The sequence below is a fragment of the Vulpes vulpes genome, chromosome 11, assembly GCF_048418805.1.
Source record: "Vulpes vulpes isolate BD-2025 chromosome 11, VulVul3, whole genome shotgun sequence".
NCBI lineage: Eukaryota > Metazoa > Chordata > Mammalia > Carnivora > Canidae > Vulpes > Vulpes vulpes.
Window position 1 is genome coordinate 37,212,554 of NC_132790.1, and position 18,992 is coordinate 37,231,545.

The following is an 18,992-nucleotide window of genomic DNA, read 5'->3' on the forward strand; positions in this document are numbered from 1 at the left end:
TGGTTTAGGGCCATAAATGGAGCAAGCTTATGGATAGTGTTTCTCAAACTGTGTCCTACAAAACTCTACTGTTCAATGAATGTTCTACCATATTGGAAAAAAAAAAAAAAGAGTCCACAGTCAAATAAGATTGGATAACTTTGATATAAAGGAACTTAACTAGGTTTCTCCACTCAGGACTTCTCAGAGCATTTGAAAGGCCAATATGCATATTTGACTTTTTTTTTTCCCATGGATAATCTATTTTAACATCTTCTAGAAGTGTGGGAGGAAATAGAGTTTGGGAAACATGTATTGTCCAATAAGATTTACAATCTTGTGGGAGTCCCGAGCAGCCAGAAGTCAGAGCATATTCCAAAGTGTTCTGCAGAAAGTCAATGGGAATGTTACAAACTGTGAGCAAATATACTTAAAACGCCATCATGTAGCCATAATATGAGTCATGAAATGTAACAAGCAGCCCAAATGGAAACTGAATGTGTTATCCTGACATACCCTTTAAGGGTAAGAATGTTGGAAGGCATCAAATAGAAATTTGGATTTATATCCTGGAAAACACTGGAGCCCTAATGGTAAAATTGTATATGCAGTGTGTTCTGCTGCTAGTGACAAGCATGCCAAAGGGTCTCAGACCTGATATTTTAAGCAGATTAGAATTTCACTTATTAATTTGTTCAATTGTTTGTTAGTAAAAATCAGTTGAGTCTTACTATGAGCTAGGTTCTCCGCTAAACTATAGAGGAAAAACCACGAAGACAAGAAAGAAAAACAAGACAGAGTTTCTGCTGATAAAGAGCTCAGGACCACTTGAAGTTGAACACATAAATATGTACAGTTGACCCTTGAATCATGCCAGGGGTATGGGGTGCTGTATCCACAGTACTGTACTGTATTTATTGAGAAAGTCTGCATGTAGGTGGACCCACATAGTTCAAACCAGTGTTGTTTAAAGGTCAGCTCTAGTTACAATTTATGATATGTCAATACAATTCACTAAAAGCATATAGGATGAGCTTATATATCTAGCAATGAAGGATTTGGAAAGCCGAAGAAAAGAGTTGATATTTGAGTTTGAAGACAAGTAAAATTTGCCATAGGAAAAAGAAGAAAACTCTTGAATGACCTTGATTTTTACCATCCAGAACCCCATATTTAACTATATAAAAGCTTGCTCAGTATAAGACTGAAAAGAGAAAATCCAGTATAGATAAATATAAACATAAAAACAAAGGAATTCCACCCTCCAAATGCCTTTTAAAGTTACAGAGATTTGGGGGAAATTTTTATTGCATAAAGGTAAAGAGACTATCAAAAGATTATTAATGTCTATTTCAAGGTCAACAGCTCTGCTGCTTCTCGAATTAAAGGGAGAAAAAACCCTTTATCTTCCCTTTTGTTCTTGCTCACAAGATCCAGTAAGCAAGTCAGAGTACATCAGAGAAGCCGAGGGCTGGCCCCTGGAGACTTTCTGAATTGAACCAGAGAAAATGAGAAACACATAGTTATTTCAAAATGTTTCTAATTTTTCAGTTTAGAATAGTGCCCACAGTTTACAGGAAATTGCTAGTGCCAAAGCCTGTTTTTCTTCCTGATAATTTTAAATTGCTATATTCTTTTAAGTAGGATTAGAGTAGAGCTTTTCTTTGCTGTGCAGCAATTTTTTTAAGGGCACCATGTGTACCGATGCAACAATTTACAGCTACTTTCCATATTAACCTTTTACATATTGTATCTTCACATATTTATATTCAGACTGTGCTTATATTTCTAAACACTTCTAAACATTACTCTAAAAATGAGTAATGTACACTTAACAAAAGAGGAATTTTTAAAAAGTTTAAGTGTGATGTAAATACAGTTGTTTTATTAAATGCTATAAAGATTGGGGGTTTTTGGTTGTTCTTTTTTGCTAGCTTGTCAAAAGACTATGGTTAATTATAGGAGTTTGTTGTGGTTCTATTTTTTACCATGTAAGATTTTAAATCCACCAATATAAGAAAAAAATCTGGTTTTGCCCTCAAAAACCCTGACAAACATGCAGACCTGGTAATATCACTGGCTCAATAGATGTTTGCAGAATAAATAACTGATGGTACCACAGGGGAGCATGGAAGAGGAGACAAAAAATTTACAACCTTGGCTCCCATTTGAATCTATAATTTTTCCTAAACTCAATTCTAAGAAACTCTTTGTTGCTACAGAACAGAGTTATAAAAGACTTGAGAGTGGTTGAACAGGAATCCTGATAATTTCTTCTTAGAAAGCCTGCATTAAACTTTTTAGCATCAATGCTACACCAGTTTGACTGATTCATTCATTCATTCATTCATTCATTCATTCAACATATTTTAAAACACTTATTAAGCATGCACAACAGTGGTAGTAGTAATTATAATAGCGTTAATACCAGGTAAGTTCAATTTATTTTGTGCCGAGCCCATGCCATGCCGAGCCCATGCCATGAGCTTTGTACTGATTGAATCCTTACAATGTAGCCCTCACAGATGAAAAACATGAGTCATTAAAAATCACCTATTTGTCCATGGCCACCCAGAGACTAAATGAATTTGAAATTGGATCCAAGAAAGTCTGGTTCCAGGGTTCCATATGTTTTGCTATGCCAGGATCCCATGATAGGGGTGCCCGACAGATAGCCAAACACATAGATCATCCTCCTGCAAGGATTCCAGCGTCATAGACTCAAAGGCTGTAAGAGCAGGTGATCTAGGCTCTCTTCCTACAAATGAGAAATAAGGCTGGCATGTGAAGTGATTTACCCAAGGTCACATAGAAGGGTTTAGAATGCCATCCCTACACCCCACCAATCTCTCCTCTGTTGTCTCTCATTTCATCTCTCACTACACGGAGCTGGCAAGACCTCCTTAACTGAGTAAACTAGGTCCATATTATCCACCACAGAAGAAGCCACATTATGGCCAGAGAAACCATATGGAAATTATTTTTAAGTATATAAATATATCCCCTTAGAAATAATCCTCATTGATAACTTTCGAACAGACTTAAATTGTTGAGACTGCATATGGATCTTAGAGTCATGAAAAACTGCATTTAGCAGTTTTGATTTAGAGTTGGTGTTGGGTCTCTCACCTACCTGCTACTCTAAGCTTCCAACCATCTTTCAGCCCCATCTTGCCTGATACTCTAAAGCCATTTAACAGGACATTACTTAGTGATGGCAGATTTGGAACAAAAGGAAGATAGAATCCACTGAAACAACGTTTAGAGCTGGAGCGACATCAGCAGCTGATTCAACCTCCTTATTGTAAGCTCGAGAAAAGGCAGGTCAGGGAAGCAACACAACATAATGAGAAAAAGAGTCCACCAGTTAGTTCACTGGAGACCAGATTCTTACTAGCAGATACCCTGTATTGCAAAGCTTCAGTTCCACCTATGGATAAAGTGTGTCTGTGATTGGGGGCTAATGAAATGCCTGAATATGAATTGAGGAAGCTCAGGCATTGTTGGAAAAGAACTTACCTACTGCCACAAAGAAGCTTGATTCTCTTGCAGAAGAACTTGACTTTTTTGAGATCAATTTACTACCACAGAAGTCAATATGGCCGTGGTTTATAATTGGGATGTAAAAGAAAGAATAAGAAAAAAAAAAAAAAGACGCTTCTACCAAGAACAAAGCATAATGCTGGCAATTAGAAATGTGGTTCTGTTTTCCAAACATGTTATTTTGAATATCCCAAAGTTTATCCCTAAAGGTTTACGTGACTTTGATTTTTTAACAGCAAGAATTATAATTAAAACTCCCTTAAAAAGACTTTAAAAAGATGAATGAAAAAGATGAAAGAGTGGAACAGACTGGGCAGAAGTCACAGCCACGTTACTCAGTAGTGTAACACTGGGTATCTTACTCAACCACTCTGGACCTCAGTCTTTTCACCTGCAAAATGGAGATAATCCTCATCTCTATTTTTTTGTTTGTGTTGAAGATTATATACAATAAAGTGTATTTCACACTACCTGGCACATAGTATGCATTCAACAAACACTAGTTATAATTACTACAATCCAGTGCCAGTTCTGCTCCCTTTGTTCACCCCCTGATTTGCTCATTTATACAGTAGAGGAACTCAACGAGATAAAGTTTGTTAAAGCCTTGATCAGATCTTCATCTGTTAACCTCCACCTCCATCACTTCTTTTTTTTTTTTTTTAAATTTTATTTATTCATGATAGTCACACACACACACACACACACACACACAGAGGCAAAGACATAGGCAGAGGGAGAAGCAGGCTCCATATAGGGAGCTTGACGTGGGGTTCGATCCCAGGTCTCCAGGGCTGCGCCCTGGGCCAAAGGCAGGCGCTAAACCGCTGCACCACCCAGGGATCCCCACCTCCATCACTTCTTGAAAGCCGGAGTGGGAATGAATGATTCCCTCTTCCATGTTCTCTAGCTGGAGCCTGATTCAGTCTATATCTCACTTGCTCCTGTATTTGATTTCTTTTTTAATTTATATCCATAGCACACATTCCTTGAGGTGAGGGAGATCTGCTCTCCCTCTCATAGTCACCTTACACAGAGTGTGCACTTAGGAAATGTGGAGGCCTTGCCCTGGATGTATTTTCTAACAATTGAATTGCTATGCATATGAGAAGTATCTGAGAATTATGATCATAGATTTGAACTGAGTTCTTAAGAAGCAATGAATTTTGTTTTTTCTGGTTTTGTTTTTGTTTTGGGGGCTGGAGGGTAGGTCAAATACACAAAGAAAATATCTAAGCACAGCAGGAGGACATCTGCTACTTGCACAGGACATTCCTCTTGGAGGTCAAAGTCCTCTAAAGATCTGTTGCTCGTGTTCTTGTGGCAATGGCCAGGATAACCTAAGAGCTGTGAGGTAACCTCTCATCAGGAGTGGGTGGTGCTCTTTCAAGCCCTGAGTTCCCAGGGATCATTGGTAGTTACAGCTTCTTTGGGGAGGGAGCATTAGACCTGAGACTAGTTGTGGGAGTGGTGATAGGGAAGAGATGTGCTCCTGGGTCCTTTTGTGCCTCAGTTTCTCTCTCTGAATGATGGGAATCATTTTATTTTCTACCATCCTATCTCCCCTAATTGTTACAATGTAATTTTTTAAACTGTCAATGTTTGTTAATGGAGCAATGAATGTTAATGTGGGTTGGGGTCGTGCTGAAAGAGTCAATCCAAAGCAGAGCTAAGGCATGTTCTTTTCATATAACAGATGTAACAGCAGCTAACATTTGTTAAAGGCTTACTATATGTCAGGCAGTGTGCTAAGCATTTTATGTGTATTAATTCATTCTAAATCTCAAAACAACCCTATAAGGTAGTCTCCATTTTAAAGAGAAGGAAACTGAGGCACAGAAAGGTTAAGCCAAAAGCTACACAGCTAATAAGTGACAGAGCCCAGAATAGTACTTACATGGTTGAATGCCTCTGGTGCACTCTTAATTATGTTGCTATAGTGTCTTCCTGTGGCCATCTCTAATTTGGTGCCTATCACCTTGGTTTGCATGTAATAGGTGCTCAATAAATATTTGTTGTATTGGGGTAAAACTAATGAAACTCAAGCGTGGTTGAGAAGCCTCTCCCATCTTCCTCTCCTTCCAATTACAACTCCAGCTCCTCTATTAAGTAAGGAATTTGGCTTTTAAAGCTGTCTAATTCGGAGCTAGGGACCCTAGAAATCCATAATTAACTTTTTTCATAGTTTTCATGTAAAATGAATACAAACACATTCTGGATCATTGGAATAACCATCTAATACCAAGAACTGCCTTGTGATCTCAGTGTCTATGTGGGCTGTGCCTTGGCGCCAAGAGTTACAAGTTTATCGGTTATGCTATTAAGAAAGGAATAGCACAGGGGCACCTGGTGGGCTCAGTTGGTTAAGCATCTGCCTGCGGCCCAGGTCATGATCCCAGGGTTCTGAGATCCAGCCCTGCATTGGGCTCCCGGTTCAGTGGGGAGCCTGCTTCTCCCTCTCTCCCTGCCCCTCCCCCATCATGTTCTGTTCTTACTTGAACATGCCCTGCTCTCTAATAAATAAATAAAAATCTTAAAAGAAAAGGAAAAGGAATACCACAACATTAACCTCTAAATGATATATTAGAGTCAAGTGAAAGCCAGATATTATAATGACAAAGGGTGTGAGCAAAGGTGTGGTTGCTGGAACAGAGGAAAGATGTGAGAAAACTGTGTCGGTAACGTGCACTTGACACACCATGAGAGGGGTAAAGCCACACAGAACCCAAATGTAGCCCTATCTGGGCAGTCAGTACTAACTACATGATGCTGGTATAGTTGGGTAGTAAACATTACTAATTCAATGTTACTGTTTTGGGAGGGGATTTTTATATATAATCTATAAATTTGCTTTGGCTTTATTCCAGAATCGTTCATAAGCTGTAACATAAATTTGTATCTGATTTAATGTTTATATACAGTAAGTAACATCATGAAAGAAACTAAGCTAATACTGGGGAGGTTTGCGGACTTGGCCTTAAGATAGTGGAGAGTGTCAATTCCTCTCACGTTGAGAACCACCACACCGCAGCCCACGTGGGGGCTCTCCTGAACACCGACGTCAGTTGTATCGTTAGCCCCTCGGCGTGAGAGAGCGCAGGAGACCCTCCCTCCCTTTCTGAGGGCGGAGAGGACAGCGAAGGGGCCACACCGAGGAGGTGGCCTCGGCGCACCGGGGGCAGGTCTGATCCTGCGAACTTCGGCTCCTGATGTGACTCGGGGGTCGTCTGCAACTTCTCCACCGCGGCGGGTCACGCGTAAAGCTGGCGCGCGGCGGGACCGGGTCCGCGTCCTGGCTTCTAAGTACCGCGGGCTGCGGAGAGAGGGCAAAGCTCTGGCCGCGGGTCCTTCCCCGGCGCGGTCGCGGCCGGCACCGCGGGCAGGCGGGGGCAGGCGGGGGCAGGCGGGGGCAGGCGGGGGCAGGCGGGGCAGGCGGCCGGGCGCGGGGGCGGCTCCACCGGCTGGTGCGCCCCGGAGAGGCTGGGGCGGTGCTCGCGGCCCCCCGCGCCCCCGCGCCCCGCGCCCCCCGCAGCTCTGCGTCCCTCGCAGGCACCTGAGGCCGGGGGGAGGCCCTCGCTCATGCCCTGAAAACCCCAAAGCACAGAGTTTCCGCGACTCGTCCAATGTGCCGAGGGGCTCCCCACGCCCCAGGTACAGCCCGCGGCCCCGGCTGCAGGCTGGGGGGGGGCGACCCCCGGGAGCGCGCGGTCCCGGCGAGCAGGCGGCAGAGCGCGGGCGGCGGAGGCCCGAGGCTCGCTCGGGAGGCTGCGCCCCAGCCCCGGGGGTGCGCGCGGCGCCGGGCGGGCCCTCGGCGGGCCCCGGGCGGGCGGGGGCGCGCGGGCCGGTGCGGGGGTGGGGGCGGGGGCGGGGGCGGGGGCGGGCGCGCGGCTTCCCCGAGGCCGGAGGCGGGGCGGGCGGGCCCCGGGAGGCGCGGGAGGCGCGGGGGGCGGACCCGCCGGCTGCCGGCGCCGCTCGCTCGCACTCGGTCGCGCCGCGGGGCAGGCATGGGAGCGGCGCGCGCCCTCCCGGCGCCCACACCTGTCTGAGCGGCGCAGCGAGCCGCGGCCCCGGCGGGCTCCTCGGCGCGGTGAGTGCGGGCGCGGCCGGGGGGGCGCGGGGGCGGGGGCGGCGGCGGCGGGACAAAGGGCGGGCGCGCGCGGCGGGGCCCGGGGCTGCGGGGCTGCGGGGCTGCGTTCCCGCGGGTCCCCGGGCGGCGGGTGTTAGCGACGGGCTGGAGGTGCCAGCGCGGGCTCGGGGCGCGGGCTCGGGGCGCGGACAGCACCCGCCGCCGCCCCTCGGCTCCTGGGGGCCCTGCCTCTGGGCCCCTCTGGCCACGGGACTGGACGCCTCGTAGCCGGGGACGGGCAGCAAGCGCAGGTGGGGAGCAGGCGGACCATCGAGGGGCCCGTGCTGCTGAGGACGGCCGCGGGCTCACCGGCGGTGGAAGCGGAGGCTTCTTCCTCGGCCTGTGGACGCACGTCACGAGTTCACTTGTAAATAAAAGTTTGAAAAGTTTAAGAATTGTCTTGGGAGAGGAGGGAGAATTATTTCAGTAAAGGAGAACCACCACCCCCCTCCAGGATGCAGGTTAGGGTTGCTTTGCGACACCTCAGGAAAAAAAAAAGCAAAAAAGCGGCTTCTAGGGATCCCGCGTGTGTCACTGCCCTGGGGGCGACCCCGTGGCACTTGGGAAAGAGAAGCAGCCCCTGCTGGTGGAGGGCCCCAGGCTGGGGTGGGCTCCCTTCCTCCGCCCCAGCCTGGACTGGAGGGCTCCCCGGGTGCGCCTCGGGCAGAGAGGCCAAGGCCAGAGTTGCCCTCTGGGGGCCACGCAGGAAAGACTTGACTTTAGATAGTTTGAGGTCCGCTGAGGCCAAAGCCTAATGCCAATTAATATGAGGATATTTACTGCACTTGTGTCGGGCTCCTCTTCATGCACAGGAACATTTAAAATAGGCCACAGGACGTGTCTCTGGAGAAGCCTTGACAGGAGCGAATTGGAGGTGGAGTGGGGAGAAGCAATTTAGGAGAAATGCTATAAAAGCCACTGTGTTTACTTGTGATGTTTGATCACGTGCACACCTGCTGCATTTGAAGAAATTGTTTCACTTGTGGTTTTCCCACCTAAACAGTCAGGAGATGACCTGTCATACTTTGCTGTAGTGAACTGGAAAGGAAGCATTCTTCCCAGGTAACTAATAGGGATCTCATTTTTGTAACACTGGCAGCTTCCTCAGGTAGATGGTGAATACGGGTGTGTTTTTCCGTCTAGGATAAGTGCCACGGTGCCCATTAGTGGGTCTGAGAATGTGACTGGCCGCAGTCTGCAGGGTTTAAGAGTCTCAGGTTCTCCCACGTATTTCTTCTCATGGATCCCCGAGGATTCAGTCCACCGGGCGTGATTCATGGGTAACTCCCACTGGCTCCGGGGAGCTCCTTCCTCCTGGGCTCACCACTGACAGGTCTATACACTGTTCTTGTTCTGCCACCAGGTCTGCCCCAAGCTCACTAGGGTAGTGCGTTTTGCCTAAAAGCTGATAGAGGAGAAGTTAAACTTCTTTTGACCACAAGACTGTGTGCAGGGTGGCTGGGCTTGTAAACGCGCTGCATTTCTTTCCTGTAGGGGCTGTAATTCTTAAACCATTATGTGATTAGGTCTGTTTTCCTTTAACAGTTCTTTGACTCAGGAAAATGAGGGCAAGCCTGGCTGCAGAGGGCTCACAGAGCTTTGTTCGCTTTTAGGTATTTGCTTTAGGAATTAGCGTGGTTTCACTGGTCAGTATTCCTGGCCACAGAGTCCGTGGAAAACCCTTTGTTATCCTTCCAGATGGTGTCCAAAACTTTTATCTCTACAGACTTTCCCACTGTTTGTTTCGACATGACTGTTTATAGTAGTCACAGGAATTCATCTGTTGGACAATAGAGAATGTATGTCCTAAGGATTAGATTTTTTTTTTTTTTCTCCCAGCACTTGTTTGCTATAGGAGTTAAGTCGTTCTCCCAAACACTTGCCCTCTTGAGGAGACCTGTGTCATTGCCGTTTTGAAGAGGAAGGTGTGGAGCAGTTTCAGTGACCAGTCTCCAGGCGGATGGTGCTGGTTTGTTTGTTTCTGATAATGTCCCTTCATCATTAGATTATCAGTGGATTTGTGAAGTAGCAGCATCCTCATAAAATATAAATATTTTTAGACGAATGGACTGCAGGACAGTGGCTCCTATTGAGTGATGGGGCACGGAATGTGTAACTCTTGTGAGTCAGATACACGGAGTTGGGAAAGAAATAGTTTTTGCATTAATAAAACCTTAATTTTTCATTCTGCTTTATCAGTCAGGTGAAGTGATACATGAGAATAGTTGAGAACTTTGAGAAAGGATTATGTACGTGAGGAATCTTTATCCAGTAAAGGCTTAGTCCTAGAAATGAAATGTTGGAGGCCTGAATTTTCTCCATCTGGATTTAGATAGAGCAAGGATAAGATTTGGAAGATAAGATTTGGAAGTCTTTATTCTCGGTTTTGTGTTTTTTTTTTTTTTTTTTGAAGGAGTACCTATTTCAGACAGTTCTATAAGAGTAAGGTGATTCATTTGTGAAGGCAAGAAAGAATTTCAAGTTAATGGAATTTATTAGTTACCTTTTCCGATAGTGAGATTATAAATGTTATTATATCTGTTTCCATCCTAGAGTGTTTGTTTAAATAAACTTAAATGGGGTGCCTGGGTGGCTCAGTGGGTAAAGCATCTGCCTTTGGCTCAGGTCATGATCCCTGGGCCCTGGGATCCAGCCCCATGTGGGGCTCCCTGCTCAGAGGAGAGCCTGCCGCTCCCCCTGCTCGTTCGGTCTCTTGCTTTCTCTGTCAAATAAATAAAATATTCTAAATAAATAAATTAAATAAGCTTAAATGGGCATAGTACAGGCTTGCTTAGAGTTTATAAAAATGAAATCAATAATTGTCTCCTGGATCGTTATTACCAGGTGAATTGAGAAATGCATGCAAAGCCACCAACCTAATTTTAAAGCATCACAGTTATTGGTGTGTATTAATAGGAAAGGGGTCAGGGTAGGGTGTGAATGCCCCAGGAAAGGGCCTTGGCGGGTGAGATTTCCCCCCTGGCACTTTTCTGAGAGCCGGCACACCCAACCATCCTTCTTCTCCATTCTTGAAAGCTGCCCTCTGCTGGAGGCCTTTGTTTGCTTGATGAGGGAAATCTTGTCTCCTAGATCGGCAAGAGATTAGCAAGATACATTTTCCTTTTCCCCTCTGCTCCTGGCCTTCTCAATTCTGTGAGTGCGGGCTCCCAGACACTAAAGGATGGTGCAGACTCCATTTGTATACAGCCTACCGCTTGCACTGGACTTTTGTGACTCTGGAAAATGATAATATTAGGGAATCCTGGACCTGAAAAGACCAGCACTAAAAAGCTAAAGAGATCATCCAGTTCAGGTTGCCATTCAGAATAGTTTCTAAACTACCCTGAACACATATTTGATAAAGGGATGAGCAGTTTCTGAAGTGCGTAACCTTAACACAGATGGCAGCTTAAACCCATTTGGGAGCCTGAGAACAGATGACTTGATCTCCCAGTTTACAATCAGGAAAAAACCATTGTAATCGCACACCTAAAACTAATATCACTATACTTCAGGAAAACTTTAAAAATAACAATAAAAAAGCTTTATCAGTTTGGAATAACTTGACCTGCATTGGTCTGTACTAATTTCTAAATCTGAATGCAAGTATTTTTAAAGGCAATTTTATAGCTTTCTGAGTTACAAAGAAAATCTAATCAAGATAGAGAACCCCAGGACAAGATCTTATCACAAGTTAATGTGTTCAGTTTAAGCAATAATGTAGGGAACTTGTAGGCAATGTTTCAGACTAATAGAAGTTTGTGTTTTTGAAGTATCCAAAAAAGTTTATTTCTAAAGACTTAGATCTTTACTTTGTTGGTTTAGCAGTCCTTACAGATGGCTGACTTCTCCTTCACTGGCTAAATGATCAGAATTTAAGTTGTAAGGACTCTGAATTAGTAATACTATTGAACGAATGTTGACTGTTAATTAGATGATATTTTATCCAGAATATTGATATTCCATGGAGAATAGTAATATCCTAATGATCTGCGGTAGGCTCTTTAGCATTATCTACCAGGATCCTGTGATTTGTAAATGATCCCAAAGGTTCTTGGCACAGTGGTTTGTCATTTCTCTGAGGAACAAATTCAATCCTGCATGTTGGGAGGCTAGAGTGAGGCCCTGGCCATTGAGGGAGCCTAGCTAAGCGCCCAGCCTCGTGCCCACGAAAAGACTGGTCTCCATTTCTTCAGACCCACGAACTCTCAGGAACTGGTTCCAAAACATTTTTTGAAAGATTGATATTTAAAACAACAACAACAACAAAAACCAAGCCCTCACTGTGAGATAAGACATGCTTCAAGGACTTCGAATATTTTTTAAAAATAGGTTTGCTGTAGAGGCAGAGCACTTGGAAAAGTGAAATGTAGAGTTAATTTTGCCTAAGAGGAGGTTAGTTCGTTAAGACAGAGTTCCTAGTTAAATATTTTACTTTTTTTAAATTTTATTTTATTTTATTTTTTTTTTTTAATTTACGATAGTCACAGAGAGAGAGAGGCAGAGACACAGGCAGAGGGAGAAGCAGGCTCCATGCACCGGGAGCCCAACGTGGGATTCGATCCCGGGTCTCCAGGATCGTGCCCTGGGCCAAAGGCAGGTGCCAAACTGCTGCGCCACCCAGGGATCCCTAGTTAAATATTTTAGACTCCTTCCTGCCCTTCTCTTCCATGACGTCCTTGCCAATGAACTATTTCAATGTTTCGATAAAGACAAATGCCACTGGAGGAATTCTGCTGCAGTAGATAATCTGGGCTCTGCAGTCCAGGATCCAACTCACATATAAATTTCCAATTTGAGAATTGAAGATGTGTGCCCTAGATGATGACCCTGCGAGCATTCTCTAACTGCTGGTTTCTTCCTGCACATTGCAAAGATTACCTACAGCTTATGATAACCCAGAGCATAATAACGTCTCACCTCCTCCTCTCTCTCTCCCCCAAGAATCACATTTTGAGAACAGGAACACTTGGCAGCTCTGACCTCTGGATCCTGTGTTTTGTTTCTTAGATAAGCTGAAGTCAAACTTGGCCTGACAGTATTAGCAGTATTAGTCAGTATTAGCAGGCATCAACATTCACCATGGTAATCTAAGGGAGGAGGAGATGGTCGGAGACGTACACATCACACTTGGCAGGAATTCTGCCGTGGGGGCATTTAGTTACCCAGACAGTGACTTACATAGAGAAGACGCCATCCAGGAACTAGATATGTTTAAGAACGGAGTCCTGAGCCAGGAGATAGGAATAATCAGATGCAGAGCCATCTCCTAAAGTTTCCTAACGGGTTGTCCTCACCACACCTAGGCCACCCCTGAAGTCCCCACTGGGGAGGAGGGCTTTATGAGCATCAGGATCCTTTCCTTCATCTACTTAGAGCCTTTAGTTGTGATGGTATCCACAACCCTCCCGCCCCGCACATGCAAATATGGGTATGCACACAGACCCCATGGTTTCAAGGATTTAGAGAAACCACGAGATATCTCTCCTCCCCACAGAAGGGCCCAGGGACTCTTCCTATTGGGAAAAAAGGAAAGAAACAATCTCAAAGAATCAGGGAGTCCCAAGGAATTACCTTTTCCAGGAGCTCATGCCTGTTTCATCCCATCTCTGTTTTCTCTGATAGAAGTGGAATCAGAGAGAATCAAGCTAAAAGAGGCCAGAAGTGGGGCAGGGCGGGGAGGGGGGGGTGGGGATGCACACTTCTTAGTAATAGTGGGTGTGGATATTGGGAATACGGATTGGCATGCTCAGCTGGCCTAGATCAGATCAAGGGGATTTTCCAGTTTATGTAAAAGAAAGCAGAAAACACCCAAAAGTTGCCAACAGGTCTATACTCTCAAGAGGAAGAGAATGGGGACAAGGGGATGGATGGTTTCTTCCTGACTCCTGCTAGGTTCCAAAGTCTTGGAGACCTGACCCCTCCCTGTCCTCCTTTTGGGAAGCACTCCATCCTGAACAAATTACCCTACTCCCTACCCGCTACATCAGCTCCTCCGGAACAGAAGATGCACAACCAGTCAGAGCTAACTTGCCCTTGAGTGTTTATGAAAGTACTCCCAATCTGTTTTTCATTGTTGTTTTTCTTGTGGCATGATTGATCCAGCTCTTTTAACATACATTTCAGGATAAAATCCAAACTTCTTCATTTAGTGTATGGAGCCTTGCATAATATGGCTTTTGCCCACTGCCTCCACCACCTCTTGTCTTCCATTCTTCCTGGGCTTAGTATAATTTCCAAAATGACTTGCACTGTTGCATGTCTTTGTGTCCTTGCATATGACTATCCCTTTCACTCTGTCTTATATTATCTAACTTCTCCTCACCTTTAACACCCACCTCTAGCATCATCTCCTCTGGATCTCCTGTTTTTGTGATTCCCCACACCTGGATTTCATGCCTTTTTCCTGAGTGGCCACATCATCCACATACATCTCTGTCACTAGCACTCAGCATGCCTCATTGAAAAAATGTGGTTTTTGTAGCCACACTAATCCTTCATTCACTCTTCGATGAATACAAGTACTCATTCGGTAAATCCATTCAATAAATCTTTGTTGAGCGCTAGCATAGGCCCAAATTCAAGGCATTCAGATGAGCCAGGAACACAGATACAGAGACCTGAAAGGTAATCAGCAGTAAAGTTCACAATGTGCTACCCAATGCTACGTTAGAGCTTCAGGTCTTTGACAGAGATCCCAATAGCCTACAACAAAATCCAAAGGAAGAAGAAGTATCTTGTTTGTTAGAGGCCTGGCAACTCTGAAACTAAACTTATAATAGTTAGGTCTGTTTTAAATTCAAGCAAAAGTCTCATGCCCTCCTTGGAATCCGCATTTAGAAGTGACAGGAATCCCAGTAAGTGTGACACTGGAGCTATCTATCTCTCCTTGATGCCTTGATGCCTTGGTCACTCAGTTTACTGTGTCATTTACATTTACATGAGCAAGTCGCTCAGAAGATTTTCCAAGTACACGCTATACTGAGAACAGGCAGAAAGAAGGAAAGAAGGGCAGGTGGACCAGGGAGGTAGGAGGGGACAAAGGCTCCAAGGACAGAGAAGGCTCAAAATTGCACAGAAACCCAGGCTGGTGGAGCAGCTCCTCTGGGGCTTAATGACCGCTGGCACTCTGCCTTGTGCTGGGCCATCATTGGGGCATCTTCCACGTAGAAGGGAATGAGCACCCCATTTCACCTTGAGCACGGCAGAGTTCCCAGGTCGAGCCTTGTGTTGTGAGACCATTATCTCGGGATTCCTCTCCACACCCTGATTCCTGAGGAGGGTTCACAGACTTAGAAACAATGACAGGCACGCTGCCGGGCTGCTTCCTCCATCAGCCAGTGCTCAGCCCTTGCCCTGCTGACCTGCTTATCTTTGTTCCTACAGAGTGGTGCTCAGCATGGCGGGGATTCCAGGGCTCCTCTTCCTCCTCCTCCTCCTCCTCTGTGCTGTCGGGCAGGTGAGCCCCTCTGGCGCCCACTGGAAACCCACTTGGCCTGCTTATCGCCTCCCGGTGGTCTTGCCGCAGTCCACCCTCCACTTAGGTAAGCCAGACTTTGGGGCCGAAGCCAAATTGGAAGTGTCCTCCTCATGCGGACCCCAGTGTCATAAGGGCACCCCGCTGCCCACCTATGAAGAGGCCAAGCAGTACCTATCCTATGAGACACTCTATGCCAACGGCAGCCGCACCGAGACGCAGGTGGGCATTTATGTCCTCAGTGGTGGCAGTGGGGGGCAAGAGTCTTCGCGAAAGGCTCGGAGGAAGCGGCAGATCTATGGCTACGACAGCAGATTCAGCATTTTTGGGAAGGACTTCTTGCTCAACTACCCCTTTTCGACCTCAGTGAAGTTATCCACAGGCTGCACGGGCACCCTGGTGGCAGAGAGGCATGTCCTTACCGCTGCCCATTGCATCCACGATGGGAAGACCTACGTGAAAGGAACCCAGAAACTTCGAGTGGGCTTCCTGAAGCCCAAGTTTAAAGATGGTGGTCGGGGGGCCAACAGCTCCAGCTCTGCCATTCCGGAGAAGATGAAGTTTCAGTGGATACGGGTGAAACGCACCCACGTGCCCAAGGGTTGGATCAAAGGCAACGCCAATGACATTGGTATGGATTACGACTATGCCCTCCTAGAACTCAAAAAGCCCCACAAGAGAAAGTTCATGAAGATCGGCGTGAGCCCTCCCGCCAAGCAGCTGCCAGGGGGCCGAATCCACTTCTCTGGTTATGACAATGACCGACCAGGCAACTTGGTATACCGCTTCTGTGATGTCAAGGATGAGACCTATGACCTGCTCTACCAGCAGTGTGATGCCCAGCCCGGGGCCAGCGGCTCTGGAGTCTACGTGAGGATGTGGAAGAGGCAGCAGCAGAAGTGGGAGCGAAAAATCATTGGCATCTTTTCAGGGCACCAGTGGGTAGACATGAATGGCTCTCCACAGGATTTCAACGTGGCTGTTAGAATCACCCCTCTCAAATATGCCCAGATTTGCTATTGGATTAAAGGGAACTACCTGGATTGTAGGGAGGGGTGACACGGTGTTCCTTCCTGGCAGCACTTAATGGTCTTCATGTATGTATTTTAGGAGAGGCCAAATGTTGTCACTGGTGTGTGTGTGTGTGTGTGTGTGTGTGTGTGGTGTGTGGACTGTGTCATATTATCTTTTACCTGATTTTTTAAAGTTGCAAGATGATTGGCTTTATTATTTGAAAACTGGTTTGTGTATCATCTATCATTTCAGGAGTTTAAAGGCACACTTTTGCATAGAAATTTTTAAAAAACCATACTGATGTTTGGGATAATAGAGAATATTTAGCAAGAAAGTTAATCCTTCAATTTTTGAGAACTTTGATTTTTATTTCATCTGAACTTTTGTGTCCAAGGTTTATACTAAATATGTGGCATACGGGAGATATAAATTCTTAAATTCTTATGTGTGTATATATGTGTGTTTTCTCTTGAGATTCATTTGAGTTTTTTTTTTTTTTTTTTTAATGCCTAATCACTAACATTTCCATGTTCCCCACCGCATACAACTTTTAGGAACTTTCACAATACTTCAACAGGCAGGTATGATATTTTGGATTTGGAGGCATTTGCACAGTAGTCCTCGATAAATGAAATAATTTGTTGACTATATTGGTACACGTATTAAACTATATCTTACACTAAGTCAGTATCCGAAGCTGCTTTCAGTTTTGAAATGGTTTCTTTCCCAAAGGTGGTTGCTCTATTTTTGAGGAAGGCGCGGCATATGGCCCTGTCAGCTTTGTGACTCATCAGAGTAGGCAAGAGTATTTATGCCAATCCTTCCATTTAACGGGATTTTACTCACGTTTCTTGAACTAGCTATTTTCCAGGAGACAATAATCAGGGCCTAATGAGAGCAAGCTATATCACTTCCCAGCTAACAATTGTGGTCACACTAAAAACAATCATTTCATTTTACCCCTGGAGTAGAACACATCTCATGTTTTATCATCTGGATGGAGTGATTTAAAATGAATTAAATTCCAGAGAACAATGGACGCATTGCTTGGCAGATGTCACAACAGAATAACCACTTGTTTGGAGCCTGGCACAGTCACACAACCTAATCAAAATTATTCTACGGAGTTTGCAGTGCACTTTCAGGGAGCCGCATACTGGTGTAATTTGGAAACTTTTCTCTCTCACTTTACTTATATTTTATAGTAAAAATATTTGGATGGTGCTTTAAGAAAAACCAAGAGGACTTTTTTTCCACTAGCTTTAAAAGGGCCTCTTTTACTCGGATACTTTAGGCTACAGGCACATATAATCAACTACAGTAATAAAAATGGAAATTGAGAGAATGCAGAGTGGATCAGAATCTTTACTCCAGCAAATGTCTTTAGGAATGTTTTATCAATATGATAATCAGAGTTTATAAAGAAAAGACTTTGACTAATTTTATGTTTTCATCTTATGCTTCTTGGCCTGAGCGTGTCTTCCTAAATATATCAATTGGGGAGAGGGGGGTAGAGAGCAAATGGATTACAGGGCAGATGTTTGCTGGGCTTGTGCCCTTAGGTGATACCAGCCTGAATTGGGACTATCTGTGAGGACATTCAGATATGGCACTGAAGCTTTAGTTTTTTCTGGGTGGCTTTTCGCTTGTGTTTTTTGTGCATTTTGGTGGAGAATAATCCTGATAAGACACTCACGAAATGTACAACTGTAGTGCTTTCTTCAAATCATGTAAGAAAATACTATGCATAGCACAGAGATGTGGGGCTGCCAGGATTCTTCTGAGTTCTAGTACGATTTGCTTTGAAATCTAGCAGGAGTATAACATGAGGAAGAAGAGAGGTCTGTATCCCTGTGTTTGGTATTGGGGGAGAAGGGGAATTGTTTTTGGTTTCACTTGATGGAAAAAGAAGTTCACTGAACGCTTAGACTGGACTAATTTAAAAAAGATGCTGCTTTTATGAAGCACCTGATTTCTTGATTTTGATTTTTTGCAAAGTTGAAACTTCCCTCAACAAAGGTAGGTAGTGGCACAAAATCAAAACAATATCAATGTTAGGTTCACAAATAGGTGTAGTTTACTAAAGAATAATACTCACATTCTATGTACCACATAATTCATAGATAGTAAAATAACTCAACATGACCGTTTTCTCAGTGGTAATAAAAGGAAGCATGGTATTGTTGTGGAATTTGAAATAAAAAAAAGAACGGACTCTCATGATACTAACATAGTGTTTTACATGTATTAGTTATACATTGTAAGGATTTATTTCTAGTAAGGCCAGTAGAACAACATTCCTAAAGAGTGTGCCATAAACACTCATCCCTCCAGATTTTCTACCAAGAACAAAAAGGGCACCCTCTCTGAGGAGGAGGGAGATGCCTCCCAGTACTCCCTTTCCTTATCAGGGATTCACTTGCCTGTTTGCACCTTGAAAGTTCTAAGAAGTCCTGTAGGAAAGAGACATGATAATGTTCTAAAGGTGCACTTCAATAAAGATCTTTGATCACTGAACCCTTGTTTTCTCATATAATGCTTCTGAGCCCAGTTAGTGTTCTAATAAATACATGTTGGGAATCACTGTAGCAGCCCTTGGTTAAGCTGACTGAGCGGAAAGTATGATGAGCCCCTAGTGGCATCAGGTGGCAGTGCCTTTGGGATTTGGCCAGAACACAGTTTCCAGATTTCAAAATGTTCCATGGTAGAACGGGAGACAATAAACTTGCAAATCATTTGTTGCTGAGAGTCAGAAGGTTATGGCAGAATTAGAGACATTTTTTTTTCCCCATAGAACTTATTCAGAATTTTGAATTTTAGGGACGTGTGGGTGGCTCAGCGGTTGAGCATCTG

At 44.8% G+C, this 18,992-nt stretch overlaps 1 protein-coding gene across 4 annotated transcripts in view; it reads left to right on the forward strand.

The window, feature by feature from the left end:
• PRSS23 (serine protease 23) overlaps positions 1 to 18,656 on the forward strand; it is a 20,473-nt gene extending 1,817 nt beyond the window's left edge. Inside the window, exons 1-2 of one of the 4 annotated variants that reach the window (XM_072726146.1) lie at positions 7,045 to 7,173; positions 15,035 to 18,656. In XM_072726146.1, coding sequence (XP_072582247.1) covers positions 15,048 to 16,184 — 1,137 coding nt within the window. In that variant the 5' untranslated portion in view covers positions 7,045 to 7,173; positions 15,035 to 15,047 and the 3' untranslated portion in view covers positions 16,185 to 18,656. Of the gene's footprint in view, positions 1 to 7,044; positions 7,174 to 7,467; positions 7,610 to 7,884; positions 8,711 to 15,034 lie in introns of those variants that run through there. The other 3 variants (XM_072726144.1, XM_072726145.1, XM_026015229.2) reach the window with 3 other exon arrangements.
• Positions 18,657 to 18,992: the final 336 nt, after the last annotated feature.